This window comes from Tursiops truncatus, chromosome 11 (assembly GCF_011762595.2).
Source record: "Tursiops truncatus isolate mTurTru1 chromosome 11, mTurTru1.mat.Y, whole genome shotgun sequence".
Classification (NCBI taxonomy): domain Eukaryota; kingdom Metazoa; phylum Chordata; class Mammalia; order Artiodactyla; family Delphinidae; genus Tursiops; species Tursiops truncatus.
The window spans coordinates 15,943,675-15,968,658 of NC_047044.1; the positions used below are offsets into that span (position 1 = coordinate 15,943,675).

The 24,984-nt window shown below is 41.4% G+C and overlaps 1 protein-coding gene across 4 annotated transcripts in view; it reads right to left on the reverse strand.

Annotated features, from left to right (window-relative positions):
- Positions 1 to 32: 32 nt before the first annotated feature.
- TCP11L2 (t-complex 11 like 2) overlaps positions 33 to 24,984 on the reverse strand; it is a 41,821-nt gene continuing 16,869 nt past the window's right edge. For all 4 annotated transcript variants that reach the window (XM_073788240.1, XM_019918324.3, XM_004314100.4 and 1 more), the window contains 6 exons: positions 23,843 to 24,063; positions 21,822 to 21,958; positions 10,042 to 10,229; positions 9,647 to 9,828; positions 7,201 to 7,373; positions 33 to 2,426 (listed from right to left, as the gene is read on the reverse strand). In XM_073788240.1, coding sequence (XP_073644341.1) covers positions 2,182 to 2,426; positions 7,201 to 7,373; positions 9,647 to 9,828; positions 10,042 to 10,229; positions 21,822 to 21,958; positions 23,843 to 24,063 — 1,146 coding nt within the window. In that variant the 3' untranslated portion in view covers positions 33 to 2,181. The remainder of the gene's footprint in view (positions 2,427 to 7,200; positions 7,374 to 9,646; positions 9,829 to 10,041; positions 10,230 to 21,821; positions 21,959 to 23,842; positions 24,064 to 24,984) is intronic.

Consider the following 24,984-nt stretch of genomic DNA (forward strand, 5'->3'; position numbering starts at 1 on the left):
AAAGGTGGTTTAGAAAACAAAGAGACACCAGCTATCTTGAAATAATTTTTAATGCTTTAAAATTTGACTAGCGCACACAATACATGTTTTAGCAGAAGAAGAATGAAAATGTGTGTATGGTGTTTAATAAAATTGACATTACAAAACAAGACCATGTTAAGAAAATTCTCAAAAGTAGAAGTAAACATTTCAGTAAAAACCAAGTAAACAACACGCTAAGGGATAGGATTTTAAAATCCTAATAAATGTAGTTGCCTAAATCCAGACTTCAGACATTGAGATTTACTTTGTCACTTAGAAAAAAAAAAAAAAAAAGGCAGAATGCCCTTCATTTTAAATGCATTTTTAAAAAATGTTTGCACATTGTTTTCCTGCTGGCAACTCAGTATAATCAAGTATATAAGAATACCAGATGGATTCCAATCTGATAATAAAAAAGTGTATCACCTGGTCTTCTGGTTAAATATACAGTTCACCTCAGAAAGCAACAAAAAGTTATGCTACACATTACATTTCTATGTCACACCCTCCCTGCTGTCCAGGCCCCAAAGTGAACACAGTTGAAAACTACTTCAACGTAAGAAAAAATGAAAACAAAAATCTACAGCACCTTTTGGTTTCTAAGCATAGGAAACAGGCAGAATGGAAATACAGGAAGAGGGAAACAATGGGTGAGACCAATGATGTGCTCTTCAGTAAAATTCCATTTATACACAGCTGCTCAAATGGACAGAATGGCTGATTTATGTATTGGTCACATGAGGAAAAAAAACTGACTTTCAAAATTTCCTCGAATTCTGGCAGATCCCTCCAAAATGTAAAGACCGGAGATAATTTACTCACACAATCATTTCCTAGAACTTTATCAAATAATTAGGTAGCACCATAATGGTGAAGGTCGTGGTGAGGAAGAGAGGAAGAAAGGAGCATTATTTTTTACTTCCTACCCACTCTTCCCCATCAAATTACTAAGGTTCAATGAGTCCTCAGAAAACCAAACAATCAAAATGCATTTCATGCAAATAAAGCACTTTCCAGGCTGAGTCCATCCAAAAGGTAGTGCTTCACTTAACATTTCGGAAGAAGTATGTAATTCCAGGACAGTATGCAGATTTCTCTAGAATCCTGACAACCAGTGCCAGCTTGGCAAAGTTTAATTCAATGCATAAGAGTGGCAAATGATGATGATACTTGGAAGAGCATCTTGGTCACAGCAGGTAAGAATTTAAACAGCGCAGAAGGCGTTTGCTAGCACATTATATGGTTAAAAATTCCAGAGTTCAACTGTTTCTTTTTCAGACATGAATTTCACTGAGAATGGGGATCTTGTTTTATCAATTTTTCTTCTTACAAGTAAAACAATTCAAACCACTCCTGCCTTATGTAAAAATATTAAAATCTTATATAAACCTTATCAGTGGCCTGAGAAATGCAGGGACATTCACGAAGAGATGTGTGCAAAAACTGTTTCCCTCAGAGAGCAGGATAAGTGAGAAGAATCCACCCTCTAGAATAAAATTTTAGAAGGGGTTTGTTTCTATTTTCACTAAATGAACAAGGGAGGTTTTACCTAAAATTTGTATGTAGCTTTAAAATGTATTTAATACATTGAAATTCTAAACAAATACTGACAGTTGGTATCACAAAGTGTGATTTGGTATATTTGTAGAATTTGAGGACTTATACTACGTAAGCTTCTATTACACATTAATAAAATTTAATTGTACATTTAAAATACGATTATCCCTTACTTCATATCATTTATTCAGAACATCAATCCCCTTGGTTATGTTCACAACTTTCAACCCTTTAAGAAGCTGTACCAAAGTTAAAAAAATCATTAGATTTGATGTGAAATACAACTCCTTACAGGTTGAATGAATAAGCCAGATATATATGCTTAAGAAAACATTTACAAGTATTATATAGGTAATATAATTAATTACAAATTGCTTGCTGTTCATTAAAAACATCTCTTTTGGACTTGTAGATAGTGCACAAACAGGGTCATTACAACGTGCATGTCTTTGCAATGCTAATATTACTGAATTATACAGATTCGGGCTAACGCTGTGCCACAGACAGGACTGAGAACGTGCCGCATCTGAAATGCCATTGATGGAAACAGACTGGGTACCTAAGTGCTGGGCTTCCAGTCTCTTATCCAATGTCAGTTCCTCTTTAGTTAGTAGATGATGAAGCTTCCGCCTTCCCCGTGGCTTCCTCACTAAAGAGCAGCTTTCGAAGTATATTTGCATAAAATGGTCCATACACTTGTTTGTTGAGATTCACAATGCTTGCATATTGCGAGCCTAGCACCTCTAGCTCCTGCTGAACGACAGTGAGGCCTCCTGGCACGGCAGGCATGCATTTTGGAGGGTTTGGCAGACAAAGTAGGCTTTTCATGTATAGCTGGATTCGTTTTTCTGGGGAAAAAGAAGGCATCTTTATCTGTCCCATTATTAAAGCACGTGATTTTGAAAAATGAGAACAGTAATTGTGGTATGTGGATTGCAGCAACATTCTCAGTTCTTGACCTCTCCCTATATTCGTGCCCTTTCCAAAGCAGCCTTGCAGCTCTTCCCATCAAAGACTGGAGTCTGTTTCCCCATGCCTTGGAGCAGGGATGGCCTTACGACTTGCTTTGGCCAATGCAGAATGTGGCAGAAGTGCTGGTATGTGAGTTCCGTGCTCAAGAGGCATTGTTTGAACCCACTCTCTCTGCCTACCACCACCATGTAAACAAGCCTGGGCCTGATGAGGGACCATGTTGAGGGAAGCCCAGTTGTTCCATCTTAGGCCATCCTAGACCAACCTGTAGCCAACCAACTCCCAAGCACCTGAGAGAGCCCAGGCAAGATCAGCAGAGCTACCCACCCAAGCCACAGCTGACCACAAATGTACGCGTGCGTCCAGCAAGATCAAAAGAACTACCCAGTTGCCCCACAGACTCGTAAGCAATGACAGATGGAGTTTTGGGGTGATTTGTTATGCAGTAATAGCTAGCTAACAAAACATGCATAGCATTTTCAGGGTGGGGTGGGGAATCTTTTACAAAAACTCAACGTCCATAATTTTAATTATGTATCCTAAAGCTGAGTTTGTAAACTGGCACTGCCAGTTTGGTCCACGTAGTGTTTTTTAAAAAGAGAAGTCATTTAAAACGAGGGGATTTCATATAGAAAATCAAAGTTTTGGTTCTTCTTGAAAAATCTACAGATCTGGCAAACTTGGGGGCCCAAACTGCCACATGGCAAGGGTGAGCCCACATCCGAGTTTTCACAGGACAGTTAAAGTTGACACCTGCTGTCCTGGCATAATTAAAAAGAGCACTCTCAAAAGTGTCCTGGGGTGGAAAATAAATTATATGATCACCCCCCATGTGGGCAACAATCTGGAGTCACTAAGGAAGGGCCACCCCACTGGCACTGCCACCTTCTCCATTCTTCCTGCTTCAGTGCCTCAGTGTATCTGCATTTGAGACGACTTCACAAAAGCACGCAAATGCATAAATAAGTGAAGCTGCAGTGGTATTGGACAAATGGTACTGGACAAGCCTGAAATGCCCCAGCCCATGCTGCTCCAAGGATGTTCTCTGGCTTTGGAAACAGAAATCTCACAAATAAGGAAGTTTACTAAGGAAAATACACTCCATCGAATACAGATAACTATATTGCTGAAACTTATCTCTAAACACTTCTCCCAAAAATCACACATTTCAGCCAGACCTGACCTAGAACTCAAAGTCCCCAGTGTCCCATGTCCATATCTTAGCCCAAATTGTTTCCTCTTACTAGAATGCCTTTCCACCTCACCTCATGTCTGCACAAGTCGAGAGCATACTTCAATGCTGATGCTAAAGTCACCTCCTTTCTGTGGCTTTTCCTAGCAACTGTTACACTATCATCCCATATTACTGTTACTTGAGAATTTATCTCTCCCTTCTTAGACGGTGGGCTTTCTAAGGGTCAGGGCTATTTTTTTGTCTTATAATATCCCTGGTCTGGCATGTGGCAGGCACGTCATAAATGCCGCTTGAATTAAAGTGAGATTGGAATGAAAAAGGTCTATAAAGATAAACCCCAAACTGAAAGCAATGGGAGCCAGAGAGGAATGGGGGCTGGAGAAGGCAGTCAAAGATGACTTGGGCCTTATCCATAATTTGTCAACAAGAGGAAATTATTCATGGATGTATCACTTGTATAATTGAAAATTACTTTTTAAAAATGTAGGTGGCTATTAGCATGCAAATAATTTACACAGCAGGTAATCCATAAATCATTTTTACATGGTTTTGGTATATATTTGGAAAAAAAATAGTTTGAAGGAAAACTCCCTCTCTAATTACCTTTTTTAATGGCTAAGAACACAGTAGGAGTTGTAATTCCATTGTAGACAAATAGCACATCAACTAAGAACAAAAGAAGGCAGACTGTGGGTACCATGAACTACAGGGGAGGAAAGGCAGGGGTAAATTGGAGCCCTTCTTCTGTCCCAGGGATCCCTCTAAGTGCTTAATGTATTCCAGCTTCTCTGCAGGCAGAGAATTAAGAGGAAACTGTCTGCTAAATTCCCCGTTAGGCTGGCTGGTCGACTCTCAGAAGCTGGGTCTATTTTCATCACAGATACGGTCCAAACACTTTTCACAAGGCTGTTTAAAGAATGAAACTTTTTCAAAACTGTTATTATGCTGACAAGTGGTTCTATCTCCTCTGTGGATGAGTCACAGTTTTTAGGCCAAGACTAAGGTGACAGAAGCGTCTGTCCATTTAGGAGCAGCCAAATGGAGCCCCTGCCAAAGACGTGCCCTTGGCTTCCAGAGCCCAGGGAGGGACGCTCAAGTGAGTCATTCATGTTGCTAGGCAACAATACTTTGAATGAGGTTACAAAATACTTCCAGTTTGCAAAAGAACAGGAAACTTGGACTGGGGAGAGCTGGGTGGAAAAAAGTTGCTTGACTGGATTTTAAGAGGCCACCTCGGGGTGGGGCATCTCCTGGACCCCAGCTTCCCTCTCCCTTGACATTGCAAGTACTTCCCTGATCTAAAGCAAGGGCATGGAGGACACCCAATGCTCTGGCCACGCTGCCAATGAGCAGCAGGGCTCCAGCTTTGACTGTAGTGCCCATTAGAGCAGTTAAGAATATGAGTCACTCTCCCCACCCCACCCCACCCTCTCTCTCTCTTTTTCTCTCTTACACTTCTTCCTCTTCCTCTTCCTCTTTCTCTTTCTCTTTCTCTGCTATGTGAGGACACAACAAGAAAGCAACCATCTGCCAGCCAAGAAGAGAGCTCTCACCAGAGCCCAACCACGCTGGCAACTTGACCCCAGACTTCCAGCCTCTAGAACTGTAAGAAAATAAATTTCTTCTGTTTAAAAAAAAACAAAACAAAAAAGAATATGAGTCAGAGAGGCTCAGGAAGAAGCCATACTCTGCACCCTGCTAGTTATGCGACCTCAGGTGAGAGTTACTTAACTGCTCTAAGTCTCCATGCATTCACCCATTCCACAGATATTTATTAAAGGTCGTCTCTGGGCCCAGCATGGTATAGGGAAATAGCAGTGAGCAAATATGCACCCCGTCCTCGTGAGGCCTGTGCACTAGTGGGGGGTCTCTTGGTACGTGGCAGACTGCAGACGGCCTGCCCCTCTTTCTCCGGGGAACACCGTCTCCCTGTTGTTGGCGTTCAGCTGGAGACTATGAGCCATGAGATGCATGTCAGCAGTGAAGGTTACGCAGGGAAGGGCTCAGCCACAGGCAGCTGCAGGTATGCTGTGTGTGTTACTGTTTTCACCCGTCACCCCTCAGCAGCCCACATGCTACACACCAGACGGCTCTTTTCTTGGGGGCGGGGTTGAAGCCTAGAGCTATTAAGTGGCCTGGGTGGCCTAGATCTCCAGCATCCCGTGTCCCCAGGGATAAGAATGAGAGAAACTATTTCAGAGCCTCAACTAAATAATAGCAAGTACTTGTATTCTTAGGGAAGTCAGTGCTGTACTTTGAAAACTTGCAGATTAGTCCTGGAATGTTAGTATATTCGAATGCCACACTCTTTCCTCTGTCTGGTCCATTCCTCACCCTCTGCAGTAGACACTCGCTTTGTGTTCCACATCACCCTCTTCCCTTCTTAAGGCCACAGCACCCTGATCTTGTTTGGGGGAAAACAATCTCTTCCCTAGTTTCAGACCAGGTGTTACAGGTAAAGCTGACTCACCAGGAATTGAACACGTCTCAAGTTTAAGTCTCTTCCCCTCTGGCCACCATGAATGAGTCAACAATGGGACATGACCACCCTCTGGAGTCAATGAGACTCAATTCTGGGGTCACCGTCTGAGCTAAGAGGGGAGGGAAACTGACTCCTTTTTTTTTTTTTTTGGCTTGACTTAAACACAGAAAGATGTAGGCTGGAGCTGAAGTCATCTTGCTGTGTTGGGAAGAGACTCTCCATGGAGACAGCCAGCCCAGAGGAAGGCAGTGCTGAGGGACCAAAGTGGGGAAACCAGGACCCAGGACATAGTTTAAGCTCTGATTAAGCTGTCCCAGCAGCCAATCCCACCCTGCTGTTTTCTGTTATATGAGCAAATACATTCCCTTTTTGCTTAAGCCACTTTAGAAGCTTAGGTTCTCTGTCACAAGTAATAGAAAAAGTCCTAACTGATACATTCTCCCCAACTCACCAATACAACTTGACCTTAAGATATTCCTTTTCCTAGCAATCAAGTACAAAAAAAAGTCTACCCACTATGCCTCTCAGTTGCAGGGTCTTTTTAACTCTCTGTCTCTCTAAGCCTGACCAACATAGGGGCCTCAGCTCACACAGGTTTGCTTCCCGCAGAGCCAGTGTCTACTTTCTGTGAACATACGGCCAGCTGGTTTGGATTGCTCTATTGATCTAGGAATTTAACATTACTGGCAGCATGATGTTATTTTCTTCATAGAAACCTATCGGCTGGGTAGTAAGGTAGAAGGCTCTGAAACATCCTCCCACTCTGCTACATATACACACAGAAGCAGCAATGAGTCCCAAACCTTTGAAAATATTAATGCTTTCTTCATATTTTCAATATTTATTCACTCACCAAAAGAAGCAGGTAATCTGTTTAAGACTAAAATTTGACTGACACTTAACATTAGCCAAAACCAGCATGGTAAAGCAAATTGGAATTGAAGCAGAAACCAATAAAAACATGAAGACTCACCAATCAAGGACCAGATAGGATTGTCCTCCTCTTCGATGCTTGAGAATTGACCTACAAGATTAGCTTGAACCTCAGCATCTAGAGCAGGTAAACCTCTCTCCATCAGGGTCTTGTTTACCTCGACACAAGTCTGAACACCGATAGAATTTAGGACTTCCTTCAAGTTAAAGGTCCTACAAAACATGAAACAAAAATCCCATCAGGGATAGTTTTTATTTAGCAGGATTTTTGTTGTTGTTGTTGTTTTAAAAGTATACCAACTTATTTCAAATGTCTACCAATTTTTCCCTATACAGACAATAATTACCTCTATTAGAATGAGCTTAGAAAATAGTAACTCCTCCCAACCATCCTTTATATGTAGCAGACTTGTAAATGCTTAAAACCACTCAATTCTGTGGGTAATGTTTAAATAGGAAAGCACAGACAGAAAAATGTGGTCCCTGAAAATAAGTCTGCAACCCCATCTTCAGAAAGGGAAAGAGTAGGTTCTTTAAAAAGTAACCTATTTACTTTTTAAAATAAACCCTCTGGTCTGAGTGGATTCATTCACAGATTTTTTTTTTTAATGTGCTTGGAAAATGAGGTACGATCAATTCCTTTATCCACGCCTGAGCAGTAAATCTCTAACACCAATCAAACACAAGAAATGAAGATATTCAGAAGCCAATACCATGAAGACAAATTACCTAAAACTCTTGACCTATCATGATGGAAGGTAAGAAACTCCTTCGCATTGTTACTTTCAAGTAACTGATCAGTAATCCCAAATATATACAGTCCAGAAAACTGTAAAAAGTAGTTAGTGGTGGGTTATTTAACAGGTAAGGAAAAAGGTGTAATTAGAAACAGCATTTGTTGGATCCGCACTATTGGGGAATGATGATGGAAAATTGCTGCTCACTAGTCAGAAAGGGTCTTTAAGACAACTTTGTGCAAAATGGGAATTAAAGGATAAGAGATGGGGGGATGGGGTGGGGGGAATTAGACAAAACAATAATATAATCAGATAGGCAAAACAACTATAAAGAAGATGACTTAACAACTAAGTAGTTATTAAAAGCTAACGTTTATCAAGCACTTACACCATGTGCCAGACACCTGCCCTAAGTGCTTCACACAGTCATCTTAAGTTTCCATTAACCCTAAGGTAGGTACAATTATTCCCTTTTTACAAATGAGGAGGTGAGACTCAGAGTGATTCAGGATCTTATTCAATGGTACATAACAAGTCAGTAGCATAGCTAGGATTTAAACCCTGGTTTGCCTGACCCCAAAGCCTGTCCTCTTAGTAACCATTTTGCTGTGTGCTTTATATTAATACTTAAGCAGTACTGGGGGTTCACTAAAGGCTTAATAAATTAGAATTCCTGGAAAATAATGGTTACCCAGTGTGGGAAAATGCTAAAATAAGATCTATTGCAAAACCAGAGCCAGAGCAGGTTTCTTTTTATTACAGGTCTTGGGTCCTGGAACGTGAAATAAAAGAGCCTGGCAAGTTAGCACCAGGATCAGTAGAAAGGGCAGGGCCTTGACATAGGCCAGGGTTCAGGCCTTGGCTTGTCCTTTTCTTGGTGTGCAACCCAAGGCAAATCCTATTCTCTCTCTGAGCTTCAGGTCAAAATGAGAACTTTGGATGCTATAACCACTTGGGCTTCTTTGGGCTTTTAATATTCTAGGATTTTATCAAGTCATTTATGTGCTCTCTAAGTAATGGGCAGGAGGATGGGAGGTTGGGTGTATCTCCCTTCAAAGAGAGGAATAAAGTCCCTGAAAACACCTGAAAGGGGAACCAGCAAGAGGAGCTGACCCATATAAGACCCATGGAAACATCTGGCCATTGGCTAAGACTAGGAATTTTCTAACTTGGACAGGATTCCCAATAGGATGATCTAAATGCAAAATTGAAATGGGATTCTAGTATTCAATGAAGGTTTGATACTGGGAAATGAATTTGGCAAAAACAAAACTTACACTGGACTTGCAGAGCATCTCTGAAGGACAGAGATGTCACCACTGTGAAGATTTCATAGAGGCTGGGTCAGTGAAGCTGGTAAACATTTCATGGCAGAAAACCTATGGAGTTGGAACAACTGAATCGGAAAGCCTCTTTGATAGGGCGTTCTAAACACTGAGCATGGTGGATTTCTGCATTTTGTTGTTTTTTTCCACAACACTGTCAAAGAAGAGCTTTTGCACACACCCATCCTGAGCGGAAACACTATACTCACCCTGGCACTTGTTATGGAAAAGACCTCTCCTTTCCTATGATGGGACATCTAAGCCTTCAGTGATATTAAAAGAAATTCTAAAAGAAGGTGTGAGCTAAGCTTCTCAAAAGCACAGTCCTGAATATCACATCCAGATGTCAAGGTTATTTACATTCTCTGAAACACATGCAGACCCTGAATACAAGGCAAAGCAGATAAAAATGCTTGGAACTTACTCTTTGTTCATGCCTTCAAGTAGAACAGCTGAAATCTTTTTTACCCTGATTGCAAGCTCAGGTAGGCCGTCTGTCATAGCACCCACCATGTTGCTGGTGATTAGGGACAGGCAGGCAATCATTTTCAGTTGATTCAGCTTTTCTGTCAGTTCCTGAAGACGTGCTCCATCTGTCATGAGTGTCTAGCATGTTTATTTAAAATGTAAAAATAGTAAGGGAAGCTCAATACCATGAACTTGTAAAATAAGCAATGTTACATCCAAACTCCCATTTTTATCTGATTTCAGTAAAGTCATTAAATAACATGCAACACAGACAGACCAGCGGATTCACAGTTTGAACTTAAGAATTAGAATACTGGAAAACTTGAGTGAAGGAAAAAAAAAATCACTCACCTCTGGTAATTCTTTTTTCTGATAATCCCACTGTAACAATTTCAAATAACTATTATTTAGCACCAATGTAGGGCTCAGGCTTGGCTTGGAGCTGTTTTTGGCCCCGGGAGTTAAAGCAGTCTCAGAAAGAGAAAGTAATTCTTCATGTACAGATTCTTTTATCCATTCTGTAGTTTGATCAAGAGCACCTGCAAGTACAAAGGCCACATATTTGTCCTACAGCTGATGGATTCCTTCATTTGTGCATTCTACATGACAGATGTCAGGTTAGGTGCTGGGCATGAATGACAAAACAGCCATGGCCCTCAAGGAGCTGAGCTTAGAGTCCAGATGGGCAGACAGACCTGTAAGCTCACAATTACAGCAGAATACAGTGAATACTAGACGACACAGCAGGAGTGGAGGGAGGAGAGGCTGTCCAGGACAGGCTGTAAGAGGAACTCCATAAGTGACACTTCAGGATACAAGGCAAACAGAGGAAAGAGCTGTCACGCCAGGATAGGAGAATAGCCCACACAAAGACCCGGAATAGTGAGAAAATATGGTAATTTGGATGCTACAAGCAAATCTGTACTGCTGGTCTATAAAGAACTAGGCGGGAGAGAGAGTGGCAGCAGACGGCATCAGATGGATAGACAGGCCAGCTCACACATGACCTTGAGTGTTGTGCAGAGAAGGTATTTAGATTAAAGGCATTGATGATTAATTAAACATTTTTGGGTTCCAGACCCCTCCTCGGAGTGTCTGAGTAGAGCTATGCCTTTCCCAGCATGCTGGTGTGCACACTTTATTTTACTTCAGACCCAGTTCTAAGGTTTCCCCCTAGAAATAAATTGCTTTTTATACCACATTTCTTATAAAATTATGTATTTGGTAGAATTTATAAGGTGGAGATTGCTTAAAAATGCAGACTGAACACAGGTGCAGATTTTTTAAAAAGACCCAGAGAACAAAATAAATAGTCACCCTGGAAACAGGGGTAATTTATGAACAGCTCAGTTTGCCACACTTAAGCAACACCACCTCCAGAATTTCACAACTTTGTTTCTCCTCAGTTGCCAAATGTTGTTCTTGGTTTTCCCAGTTCTGTTTATAAAGATATAAAAGACTTGCAGTCTTTTATTTAAAAGGTACCCAACAGACAGAAACAGTGGAAACCATCATGGATATAATTACAATATGGCGGTAATAAGCATTTATGCTGCAAGCTTAATCATTTACAGCTGACAGATTTAAAAGCCCATTTCTTTATCTCAAACAAAAGCAACAGTGTAGCAGAGGTTCTCAATCCTGGCTGATTGTAGAATCACCTGGGGAACTTTAAAAAGAAAGAAATGTGATCTTGGGCACTGGCTCTTGGAGATTTTGATTTGATCAGTCTGAGATGGGGCTCAGGCATCTGTGTTTAAACACCCTAGGTGATCCTAATATGTAGCCAGAATTGAGTACAACTGGTAAAGCAGAAAGAGCATGAGTTTAGGGGGAAACATGGGCTTTTCTCTAAGGGATCCGCTGAGATTTCACTCCCACAAGCTAGTACACTGACTGTTCTATGTGGCTCCAAAATCGAGGTCAACCCTATGAGGCACTGGTACCCCTTGGTTTTTCATATGGAAAAGAGCCTCTCCATTCATTTCTTCAATGACAACTGAGCACCTACTATACACCAGATACTATACCAAGTGCAGAGAATTCACAGATGAGTAAACACAGTCCCTATACTCAAAAACCTCCTTATCTACCAGGAGAGAGAAACAGAACAATAGGCAATGGTTTTACAGGTGCATTTACCTAAGAATTTCTCAGGGGCAGTGGAGGCCCAAGAGCACTTCCCCACCAATATACGTTCCTGTTTCCTGCCAGGAAGTCTTGGACTAACCCCGCCGAAACTATCTCTGGTTCTCTCAGTCCATATCCTGCCAGTCCTCAGTGGTCCAGTCTCTTCCTGTGGGAAGCCTTTCTTTTTTTTTTTTTTTGCGGTACGCGGGCCTATCACTGTTGTGGCCTCTCCCGTTGCGGAGCACAGGCTCCGGACGCGCAGGCTCAGTGGCCACGGCTCACAGGCCCAGCCGCTCCACGGCATGTGGGACCTTCCCAGACCGGGGCAAGAACCCGTGTCCCCTGCATAGGCAGGCGGACTCCGAACCACTGCCACCAGGGAAGCCCAGGAAGCCTTTTTTGATTGTATGGACCCATCCTTATCACTGCCTTCTTTTTGTTTTTTATATAAATTTATTTAATTTATTTATTATTTTTGGCTGCGTTGGGTCTTCGTTGCTGCGCGCGGGCTTTCTCTAGTTGGGGCGAGCGGGGGCTACTCTTCGTTGCGGTGCCCTGGCTTCTCATTGCAGTGGCTTCTCTTGTTGCGGAGCACGGGCTCCAGGTACACGGGCTTCAGTAGTTGTGGCGCATGGGCTTAGATGCTCCGCGGTATGTGGGATCTTCCTGGACCAGGGCTTGAACCCATGTCCCCTGCACTGGCAGGCGGATTCTTAACCCCTGCGCCACCAGGGAAGCCCTATCACTGCCTTCTTGAGGCACATCTGCCTTTGGATTTTTGATCTGGCTGTCATTTCTCTTAAATAGCTGACCTGAAAACCAGCTTCTCTATTTACTAAAAAAAAGTTATTAAATAGTTCATGTGCCTTTAATATTACTAGTGATACGAAAATGAGACTCCTTGAGAGTCCAAGCCTATGACGTTTATTTTTTATATAGTTTTCCCTTGACTTAGCTCACAGCACAACCTGATAGGTGTGTGAGATATCTGGCCTTGTCTTGGCAAACCCCTTTGCGTTGGAAACTAATCAAACGTTTTTCCAGTGGTACTTGTCACTTAGTAGGTTCTCAAAAAACCTCTGCTCTCTATACCTGGCATGAGAGACCCGGTAGGTTTCCTATTTAATTCACCATCTCTGGAGGTAACCATGGGCTTAAGTACTCAAATAGTCTCCTTTAGACTATTTGAGTCTAAAGTCTCCTTTAGACTGACAAATTGATTTGGTCCTATATGCCTGAAGATATCTTTCCCTTCAACTGTCATGCAGTAAAATGTTTACTAATACACACTGTGCATGCAAATCAAACTAGAAGACACAGGGTGTTTTAACTCTTTCAGAAAGCAGAGGAGGGAACACTTCCTAATTTATCTTATGAGGGCAGCTTTGCTCTGACACCAAAACCAAGCAATGGCATTATAAGAAAAGAAAATTACAGCGGGACATCTTTCATAAATACAGATGTAAAAATCCTTAAGGAAGCATTAGAAAGGCAATAAGATAAAGATAATATACCGGGGCCAAGTGATTGGATAAACATCTCAGGATTGCAAGCTTGGTTTAACACTAGAAAAAAAATCAGTCACTCTAATTCGCCACATTAACACAATCAAGGAGAAGAAAAATATGACCAATTGAGTAAATGCAGAAAAAGCATGGGAACAAATTTAATATGTGACCTATTTAGATAAAAATTCTCAACAGGGCTTCCCTGGTGGCACAGTGGTTGAGAGTCCACCTGCCGATGCAAGGGACACGGGTTCGTGCCCCGGTCCAGGAAGATCCCACATGCCGCGGAGCGGCTGGGCCCATGAGCCATGGCCGCTGAGCCTGCGCGTCTGGAGCCTGTGCTCCGCAATGGGAGAGGCCACAACAGTGAGAGGCCCGCGTACTGAAAAAAAAAAAAAAAAAAAAAAAAAAAAAAAAAAAATCTCAACAAACTAGAAATAGAAGAAAACTTCCTTAACCCCAAAAAATGACATCTATGAGAAGCTGCGGCTAACATCATATTTAATGCTCAAACAATAAACATTCTTCTGCTAGAAAAGCAAGGATGCCCTTTCTCATGACTTCTATTCAACATCTGATTGGAGGTCCCAGTCAGTGCAATAAGATAATCCAAAGAAATAAAAGGCAACATGATTGTATATACTATAGAAAAACCTAAGGAATACTCCAAAAAGCTATTAGAATTAATAAGTTAATTTAGCAAGGTCTCAGGATGCAAAGTTGATCCTCAAAAATCAATTATATTTCTATATGCTAGAAAACAAAAAGTTTTATAAAATAACATTTATAACACCAGAAGAACATAAAATGAGATTAAATTTAACAAAATAGGAGCTTCCCTGGTGGCACAGTGGTTAAGAATCTGCCTGCCAATGCAGGGGACACAGGTTCGATCCCCGGTCTGGGAAGATCCCACATGCCATGGAGCAACTAAGCCCATGTGCCACAACTACTGAGCCTGTGCTCTAGAGCCCGCGAGCCACAACTACTGAGCCCACATGCCACAACTACTGAAGTCTGTGCACCTAGAGCCCGTGCTCTGCACGCAACAAGAGAAGCCACTGCAATCAGAAGCCTGTGCACCACAACGAAGAGTAGCCCCCACTCACTGCAACTATAGAAACCCTGTGCGCAGCAACGAAGATCCAATGCAGCCAAAAATAAATTAATTAAATAAATTTTAAAAAATTACAAGACCAGTACACCAAAACTAAAACAATATTGCTGAAATAAATTAAAGATTTAAGTAGAGATATTGAGTTCACATATCAGTAGACTCAACATTATTAAGATGTCAGTTCAACATAATTCCAATCACCATCCCAGCTGGCTTTTTTGCAGAACGAGATAAACTAATTAAAAATGCATATGGAAATTCAAAGGACCTAAAATAGGCAAAACAATTTTGAAAAAGAATTAAGTTGGAAGCTAACACTATCTGACTTCAAGACTTAGCCTCAGTAACCAGGATAGCGTTGTATCAGCTAAGAGTAGAAATATAGATCAATGGAAAAGACTAGAGAGTCTAATAAAAAGGAATGAAGTACTGATATGTGCTACAACATGGGTAAATCTTTAAAACATAATACTAAGTGGAAGAAACCAGACACAAAAAGCTACATATTATATGATTCCATTTATATGAAATGTCCTGAACCGTCAAATCCATAGAGACAGAAAGTAGAACTGTGGTTGTCAAGGGCTAAGGGAAGGGAGGAATGAGGAGATACTGCTAATGAGTTTGGGGTTTATTCTGGAAGCATGAAAATCTTATGGAATTAAATACTGGTGATGGTTGCATAACCTTGTGAAAATACTAAAAAACACTGAATTATACACATTTAAAATTTAATTTTTTTTTTTAATTTAATTTTATGGTATGTAAATTATATCTCAATTTTAAAAAAAAGAGTTCAGAAATAGAATCACAAATGTATGGTCAATTGATTTTCAACAAAAATGCCAAAGCAATTCAAAGGAGAAAAGATAGTCTTTTTCAACAAATAGTTCTAGAATTGGATATATGAATGGAAAATTTTGAACCTTGAAATATACTGCCTTGAAATGATTCATAAGCCTAAAAGTCTGAAACTTCTAGAACATACAAAAAAAAATTTTCATGACCTTAGGATATACAAAGATTTTGTAAACAATTCACTAAATACACAAACCATAGAAGAAAATTTTATTATTTGCACTTCATCAAAATAAAAAACTTCTTCTTTTCAAAGGATAGGGTTAAGAGAATGAAAAATGCAAGCCACAGATGGGAAGAAAGTTTCACAACACAAAAATATGACAAGGGACTTGCTTCCACAATATATAAAGAGCTCTTCAAATCAATAAGACAACCCAATTTAAAAATGGGCAAAAGATTTGAAGAGACACTTCACGTAAGAAGATAAATAAATGGCCATTTAGCATATAAAAAGATGCTAAACATCATTAGTCATCAGGGAAATGTATATTAAAACCACATGAGATACTTTCACATTCTCTATAAATATATATAGGGTAAAATTTAAAAGACTGATAATACCTAGTGTTGGTGAAAATGTAAAGCAGTTGGAACTCTCATACACTGATGGTGAGTATAAAATGGCACAACTACATTGGAAAATAATTGGCCGTTTTTTCTAAAATTAACCATATATTTACCATATGACTCAGCCATTCCACTCCTAGGTGTTTATCCAAGAAAATGAAAACACATGCCCACACAAAGACTGGTACACAAATGTTCACAGAAGCTTTATTCATAGTAGCCTAAAACCAGAAACAACACAGATGTCCATCAACAGGTAAATGGATAAATGAGGTATGTAATCATATAGGATTACAATATAATAGGATAACTTTCAATAATATAAACTATGGATACTCACAACAACATGGATGAATAGCAAAAACCTTATGTTGAGTGACAGAAGCTAGACAGAAAAGTGAACACACAGTATGATTCCATTTAATATGACATTCTAAAAGAAGCAAAACTAATCTACATTGATAAAAATTATATCAGTTTTACCTCGATGGGGGGAGGTTGGTTGCAAGGGGCCTGAGGATTCTTTCTGGAGTGACAGAAATGCTTTATTTCTTGTTTCTAGTGGTGGTTACATGGGCATATTCTTTAGTCAAAACTCACAGAACTATACACTTAGAGTTGGCGTGTTTTTATTCTATGTATTGAATGCTTCAATAAAGTTTTTTTAAAAAGATATGGGTTATGGGTTGGCCAACTAAGTCACTGAGTCTAAGGCAAAAACCTAGCAAACAACCTATGTGATAAGGTCACATAAAGCTTTATCAACACAAAACACACATGTAAATATTTACATTACGTAAAAGCCATTGATTGTGCTATTTAGTGCTTCAGAGAAATCAGTCCAGGGAATGCTCTGTGAACTCTGCCAGTTTGGTATGAATGAGTTTAGTATTTGAGCTTTCTGAGATGAATGCATCAAGGGTATCCCTGTATTGATTCATCAAGGAATACAATTCCCATCTCTACCCGACTTCTAATATGGTACCTAAGCATGAAACCTGAGTGACCCTTAAAAAGGCAATGACTCTACATCCTGGACTTGGGGGATGGCCAGGCTAGCTCTTGGTCTGTACAATTCTGAACAGGCACCATTCAATAAACTAGGAGAATGGTGCAGAATACATGGATGGGAGTCCCTGATGTTGTCCAAAGCTTTAGATGGCCTCTATTTTCAATATTCTGGAAAATATTCAGAGCAAATACCCCAATTTTCAGTTAGAAGAATGTAGTTCTCTTATCCATGACATCCACTCTTTTATGCCTAGCAACACCTCACCTTCCCTTTTTTTGGTACTGATTTTGAGAAATCATTTTCCCTCACTCCATGCTTTCTTTTTGTGAACATCAATTAGAGGTCCCATGACTAGGCAATCTCCCTGACCAGGGGTTGGCCTCGCTGAGTCATATGCCCATCAGACTCCTTCCTAGGACTCTGAATGATGACCACAGCGTTCAAGGATGGCCCATGTTGAAGTGCACATTAACCATCTGAGGACGGAGCTCGGAACTTTTCCTTGTTTCTTCCTCCCCAGATTCCTGATGCCCTCCCAGTTTCTGGCCTTGCGCAGACTCAGGTATTTTCGCTTTTCTGTAAACTGCCCCACTCCTTCCATTCACTTCCTTTTCTGCTAAATCAGCCAGTTAGTTTCTGTTGCCTGCGATATACCCCAGCTGATATAACACCAAATTTAAAAATCCAAAGAAAGGAGCCAAAGCAGCAGCTTGGTTTACTCCTGACTTGGCCATGAGAGACCTGGCTTCCAGTCCCAGCTCCGCTACTTCTCAGTTGTGTGGCTCTGTCTCTGGGCAGGTCGTTGCTAAGCATCAGCTTGCTCATCTCTAAAATGTTTCATAAATATTTCCTGAATGCCTTGGGTGCCAGGCAAAGACAATCATAATGCAGTTTTATATATTTCTGAAAAACATTTATGTCCCATAAGGATTTCTGAACCACATGAAATCAAGTTCCTGAGAACATTTTATCAGATATAAGAGATTATCTAAATAAATAAAACCTTTTCTTTCTGAGTATCTGAAAAATTACTTGTGGCCCAGCCCCCCAGGGGTAATGTGCCATTCTTTCTACAGATAATTTAGTTGTTGGATCTAATGTGGTTACTTTGTTGACATTTAATACATCCACCCAATCACTGCCTAAGGTTTTCTTGGGTATATTTTAATAGGGCAATTATATAAAATCTCTCTGTTGGCAAAATACAATTTTGGGGGGAGTCAATTAAGAAACCCAGAGTACTTCTCTGTATTAATTTTCTGAATAATTATTTTATAAAAATCATGTACACACAAAAATCCAACACTTTTGTCCTTCTGTGCAATACTGTAAGACTCTTATTTTGATACTAGGGCACAGTGGCCGACTTTTGGCAGAGTGACTTGAGGATATAATTAATAGTTGACATACACTCTGCTTCCTGGACTCTTGATTTCTCTGGGAACATATTTAGATCTGGGCAACAATGACCTACTTGTACAGCTGGATTTATTCTATTCTTAAATCTCTGGAAATATCCAAGTCAATGTGAAAGGTGCAAATGAAATATAAGTCACTAAGCCTGGGTTTTAAGGAGAGAAACAAATCATTTGAGATGAATGAAACTGTAATTCAACCCTACAGTAAGGAATTTGTTCAAGATTACAGGCTATCTTGACTCACGACATGAAGACATTTGCACACATGTGTACATACACATATACAGGGACACAAATGGAACCAACCAATGAATCTCAGGAAAATGCTGCTAAGAATGTGGTTATCATAGTTCAGGTTTCAGATCCAGGTTCTATGTAGGGTTCTATGTCCCATAATCCCTCTCTGCCTTTGAAGCCAAAACAATATAGCTCTGAAGTCATAGAATTTTTGTTGTAGAAGGATCCTTAGAAGTCATCTAGTCATATCTGTCACTTGACGCTAGAGCTCTCTCTGCAAATCCCCCCAAGATAGTCGATACATTGTCTGGAGAGAGTCAGTTTTGCATAGTGGTTGAATGCACACGCTTTGGGGCAGACATAGCTGGGTTATCCAGGCTTTACCACTTACTAGCAGTCACCTAGGGTAAATACCTTAACCTCAGTTTCTTCTTTTATAAACAGTAGGTGATAACAGCACCAGCCTCATAGGGTGACTTGTGTAGCTTGAATAAGCTAATAAACGTATGGTGTTTGGTACATAGTAAGGACTTGGCACACAATAAGTGCTCAAACAAAATGTTAGCTAGCATGGGTTACTATCAGTAATAGAGAGGCCCATTCCAAAGTTAAAACAGCAGCTCCAGCTCCTAGGAAGGCCAAAATTGGCTGTCTGCTGCTTCCCTCCCATGTGTCCTAGTCTGCCCTACAGAGCTTAACCAAAGCCCTGAATCACTATCGACAGGGAAGGCAGTGCTCATGGCCCACCTGAGTCTCCCTGTTATCAAGCAGAATGGGCCCAGCTTCACTGATTGTTCCTCCTGTCACCCTCCGTGGCCCATGCCCTCTTCCCTGGACAGGCTCCAGCCTGCTGGAGCCCCTTTTAAAGTGGCATCTGTTTGGCTTTGTTTACATGAGGCTATCATATTGACCACCTTGACAGAAAAGCTCAGTCCACGAGGGGTAGGGTGGGGTGGGTGCATCACCTAACCCAGCCTTAGACTGTGGTTAACCAAAGCCCAGAGGCTGCTGTCAAGGGTTTGCCAATGAGGGAACCAGCTAACCAGCCTCTTGCCAGCTGTCCAACATCTGGCATCTCAGCTTCCTCACCTGTGAAACAAAGGGAATAACAGTACCTCTCTCACTGAGTAATTGTGGGGATTCAATGAGGTAACACTTCCTTTACTCCCATTCTTTCTTGACGTCTCTTCCAGTCCAGTCTTAATGCCCACTAGTCCACTGAAACTGCTCCCATCACAGTTACCAAGGATCCTCACACGGTCAAATCCAATGGTCAAGCCTTGGCCTTCATCTTTCTTGACCATTTAGCAGCACTTGTCGCAGCTGATCGTGCTTTCCTTCTTCAAACACGTTCTTCGCTTGTCTTACAGGACACCACCCTCTCCTGGCTGTCTTCACCTCTCTGGCTACCCTTTCACAGTCTCTGTTGCTGGATCCTTTTCCTCTTCTCAAGCTCTAGATGCTCTAGAGGTCCCAGGTCAGGCCCATTCAGTATCTACACTCACTCCCTAGGTAACCTCATCCAGTGTAATACTGTGGATAAGAGCATGGAGTGGATAAGAGTGTGGAGTCAAACTGCTTGGGGTGAGTCCCAGCTCTGTAATTCACAGGTTGTGTTGTGGAGGGAAGTGATTTAACCTCTCTATGCCTCAGTTTCCACATCCATAAAATGGGGAGTAATTTCCCCAAGTTTGGTAAAGATTAAATCAGTTAAAACAGATAAGGTGTTTAGAATGTGGTAAGCATTCTATACATGTTAGCTACTATCCAGTTCCATGGCTTTATCCACTATAAAGATATTGATGATGCCCAGATGTATATCCCCAGTGCCCATCATTCCTCTGAACTCTAGTCTCATATCTAAATGCCTCCTGGCATCTTCATGTTGATGTCAAACAAGATCTCAAAGTTCACACAACTAAAACTGAATGCTGACTCCATACCATCTCCCACCTTTCCCTGGCCTCTCCCATCTCTCTAACAGGCATCACTCTTTACCCAGTTGCTTAGAGTCACCCTCAACTCTCTTTTTTCTCTCATCCAACTTTCAGCAAAACTTGTTACTCCATTTTCAAAATACAGCCAGAACCTGACCTCTTCTCATTACTTCCACCACTACAACCTGGACCAGTCCACCATCTGCGATACCACCTAATTGGTACCTGTTTCCCTTCTTGCTCCTGTACAATCTGTTCTCTACCCAGGAGCCAGCGTATACCTAAAAAATCAAAATCAGATATTGCTTCCCTGCTCAAATGCTCCAGTGACTTCCCATCACACTTGGAATGAAACCTAAATTACTCTCATTTCCTAACAAGGCTCCTTGTGACCTGCCTTTGCCTACCTCTTGGCCTCATCTGCTACCACTCTCTCCTGCCTACTCCACTCCAGCCACACAGTCTGCCTTGTGTTTGTCCAATTTCACAAGCAAGTTCCTGCTGCAGGGCCTTTGTATGTGCAATTCTCTCTACCTGGAATGTTATTCTCTCACATCTTCCTATGACCCTTCCTCATTCCTTTAATTCCTCATTCCTTCCTCATTCAAATAGTTACTTATTAGAGAGGCCTTCCCAGTCCACCGCATCTAAAAATCACCCCCTACCCTCACTGCTGTCCCGTTACTATCTGTCCCTTTATCCTATTTTTCTTCATAGCACTTAATAACACATCCGACAATACATGTTTTTTGTTTGTCACGCCCACTAGAAGGTCAGCTCCTTGGGGGCAGCAGCTTTATTCTGTTTTGCTCTATCCATAGCACCCAAGGTGTGTCTGGGACACGGGAGGTGCTTAATAAATGTTTGTTTGTTTGTTTTGTAAATGTATGAAGGGCTTCCCTGGTGCAACAGTGGTTAAGAATCTGCCTGCCAGTGCAGGGGACATGGGTTCGAGCCCTGGTCCGGGAAGATCCCACATGCCGCAGAACAACAAAGCCCGTGCACCACAACTACTGAGCCTGCATGCCACAACTACTGAAGCCCGTGCACCTAGAGCCCATGCTCCACAACAAGAGAAGCCACTGCAGTGAGAAGCCCGTGCACCACAACGAAGACCCAATGCAGCCAAATATAAATAAATTAAAAAAAAAAAAGTGACTAGTGCTTAGCACAGTTCCTGGGTCAGAGTCAATAGCTATAAGTTTATGATGTCAATTTTAGAAGTTAAAAAAATGTTGAACAGAAATGCCCAAAGTCTTTAGTGATACTATTTAAGATATGAAAAATAAAAATATCATATTTTCACCCAATTTCAATATATATACACACTTATATTGTACTTACTCGGAGTTTCTTCTAAAATTTCTTGGAACTTGGTTCTCTCATAATCTACCAACTGGCGTTGGAGATGTGGTCTCAGACTCCTAATTGTAAAATTGACCATGTCCATTTTCATGAGATCCAGGACATGAAATATTTGTCTAAAAATTTTAGAGTTAAAATAGTTAGAGAGGTGATTAAGAAATCAATCTAAAATTCATTAACTATTACTAATTTTACAGGCTGGAAAATATAAACATCCACGAAACAGTTTTAAAATTCCAATCACTTTGACAAGGTCACTTTTCACAAAAGGCATTATACATGCATTCCAAATGTATTCTTCCAGAGATCTCAAGAGTATTTGCTTTAGCAAATACACCTCCAGCTGATCCACTATATTCAGCCATAAACTGATAGACACTAAGAAGCATAAACAATGACTCTTAACAATGAGACAAAAAAAATTCAAGAAGGAATCTTCATTTGAAATTTTATGGAGTCTGAACATAGTGTACATTGTTTCTGTTCCTAAGGAAAGAAGAAAAAGAAAAGGAAAGAAAGGACAGGGCAGTAAAGCACAGGGGGAAAAACACTGCATTTTAGAGTTAGGCAGCCCTGTATTCAATTGCAGCTTTACAACTGACCAGCTCTGTGGCCAGGAACAAGTTACTCAATCTCTCTGAACCTTAGTTTCTTCATCTGTGAAAGAAAGGGACAAGATCAACCTTGGAGGGATGTTGTGAGAGTCAATGAGATAGTGAACACAAAATGCAGGGGAGAGTGACAACCAGTAGGTGCTCAATACACGAGGAAGATGAACACCACAGAAAATCCTTCAAAGCAAGGATTCTACAACTGGAGAATCTCAATCTGCCAGAGCTGAGTGCAACTCTAAGGATACTTACAGCCTATTTTACAGATGGGGAAAGTGTGACTTTGAGAGGTTGTCAACTTTCCCAGAGTCATAAAGTAAGTAACCCATTATATGCAAACCAGCTTCCTTTCCCCTTCCCTTTCCTATACTATTAGGTGAAACTTAGTTCTCAATGTGGCTGTATTCTCAAAAAAAGGAGAAGAATTCCCCTCAATGGCAAAAAGTACTGCAGACTCCTCTCTCCTCTGGGATCACAAAGAAATTACTGTCTACACAGCCAGATTAGAGTCTTACGATCTTACTGTACACATCACTTCCTGAGGGAAGCTGCAGCACAGATAGCTAGACGACCACCAAAGGTCCATGTTGCCTTCCTGCAGTGTGGATTTGTGGCTGGGAAATGTGTTCCCAGACAGCAGCCACGTTTCCCAGGCCACCTTCAATGTAGGTGGTACCATGGGACTAGGTATAGTCAATGTAATGCATTGCTTCTGGGCCTAGGTGGTTAAACACTGGATATGCCTTCCTCATGATCTCTTTCCCATTCACCAGCTAAATGTAAAGGACTCCAAGGAGCTGGGCAAGGGTGGAGCCAAGGAGAGAAGGAGGCTGGGTCCCTGAATGACACATGGAAGGCTGCCTGACCAAGAATCCCTGACTCGGACTCTGACATGAGTGAGAAACAAACGTTTATTGGTTAAATCACTGAGAACTCAGCGTTTACATGTCATAGCAGCTAGCAATACCCTAACTAATGAAGAAGCCTTCCTGGAACCTTAACTAGGTTAGGTCCCCCTGCTGGAGGCTCCATTAATCCCCTCTACTTCCCTTTTCATAGCACTTATCACAACTGTAATTCCTTGTTCAAGAGCTGTCTCCCTATTAGACTGTAATCAGAGATTGCATCAGAGATTGCATCTGCGTTTTTCATCACTGCACCTCTAGGGCCCAGCACTGCCAGCTAACAACCTTGTTGGGTCACTCAGTGTGAAAACTCCATGCACACAATAAATGACTGACTTGTCCCTTGCTTAGGTGGTTTCTTCCTAGGGTCAAGGGTTCCTTTGGGAGAGGAGGAACCCTTATTCTGCGTTCCTCAATTCCCACACTTCCCTTCTGAATGAACTCAAAGGTATTCTAAGAAAATGCAAGCAGCAGAACCGCTAACCTCAGCACATCCACGATGTTGCAGGTAGCCTTTAACTCTCTGATATCATCATCTCGCACAGGAGCGCACAGCTTTCCCATCGTACTGATGACGTAGTTGGCTAGGCCTTGGATGTCGACAGCACTGTGCTCAGCCTGCTGCCTAATGAGGTCTGTGTCCAAAACTTCACAGATCTGGTTGCGAAGCCGGTTGCCACCAGGAGTCAGAAAAGAGAGGAGAACCTATACAGGGAAAGGAAAGAAAAATTAACAGCATCCTTACATGAATAAAGGTTGTCATTTCTAATTTCAATGTCTAGATGACCAAGCTCCCTGTCCATATTTTAATGCCCCGGATGCCACAGAAGTTTGCATCAAGTGGTGGATCAGAGGAGCACTCCAGGGTCCTGACTCTAAAAAGAAAGCTCTGTCTTCTGAATGAAAGCCTCCCCTCCCCTCCCATGGGAAGTTACTAACACTATAAGAATGAAAACAACTGGCAAGGAAGCAATACTATTGAAAGAACTTCAAAAAGTTTACAGAGAAAACGTGCACAGACAAGTTGCAGATCATGGCTCCAAAAGAACCCTTTAAAGAAGGGCGAATAGAAACATCCCCATGGGCTCTATTAGTATAATATATTTACATGTGAAATATTACATATTATATGAGCAACCTATATTGTGTATTCACTACACAGCAGACACTGTACTTACAGACACAGCACGTGGTTAGGAGAACAAGCTCTGAGCCGGAGTGCCTCAGTTCAAATCCCTTCCACCCCTCAAAGCTGCATGACCTTGGGTGAGTCAGGGAACTTGGTTTCTTTATATAAGATAATAACAGGCATAACTACCTCACAGCATTATAGTAAGGATAAATGAATAATCTAGTGCTTGGCACAGAGCAAGTGTCTTGTAAAAGTTAGCTATGACTGTCATCTGATTTAATTCTCACAACTACTCCGGAGACAGACTTAAGAAGAGAGAGCCTGTCACTAAAGCAGGTCTATCTAACTCAGGCTCCGTGCTCTGAAGCACCACAGCCACTGCCCTACATGCTAAGCATTGGCTTGAGTTCCTGCCGCTGCCCTGTTTTCCCAGCCTGCACCCCATTCCAGGAGGTGCAGGAAAAAACCCTTTCGGTGACTGAACTGGCTCAGGG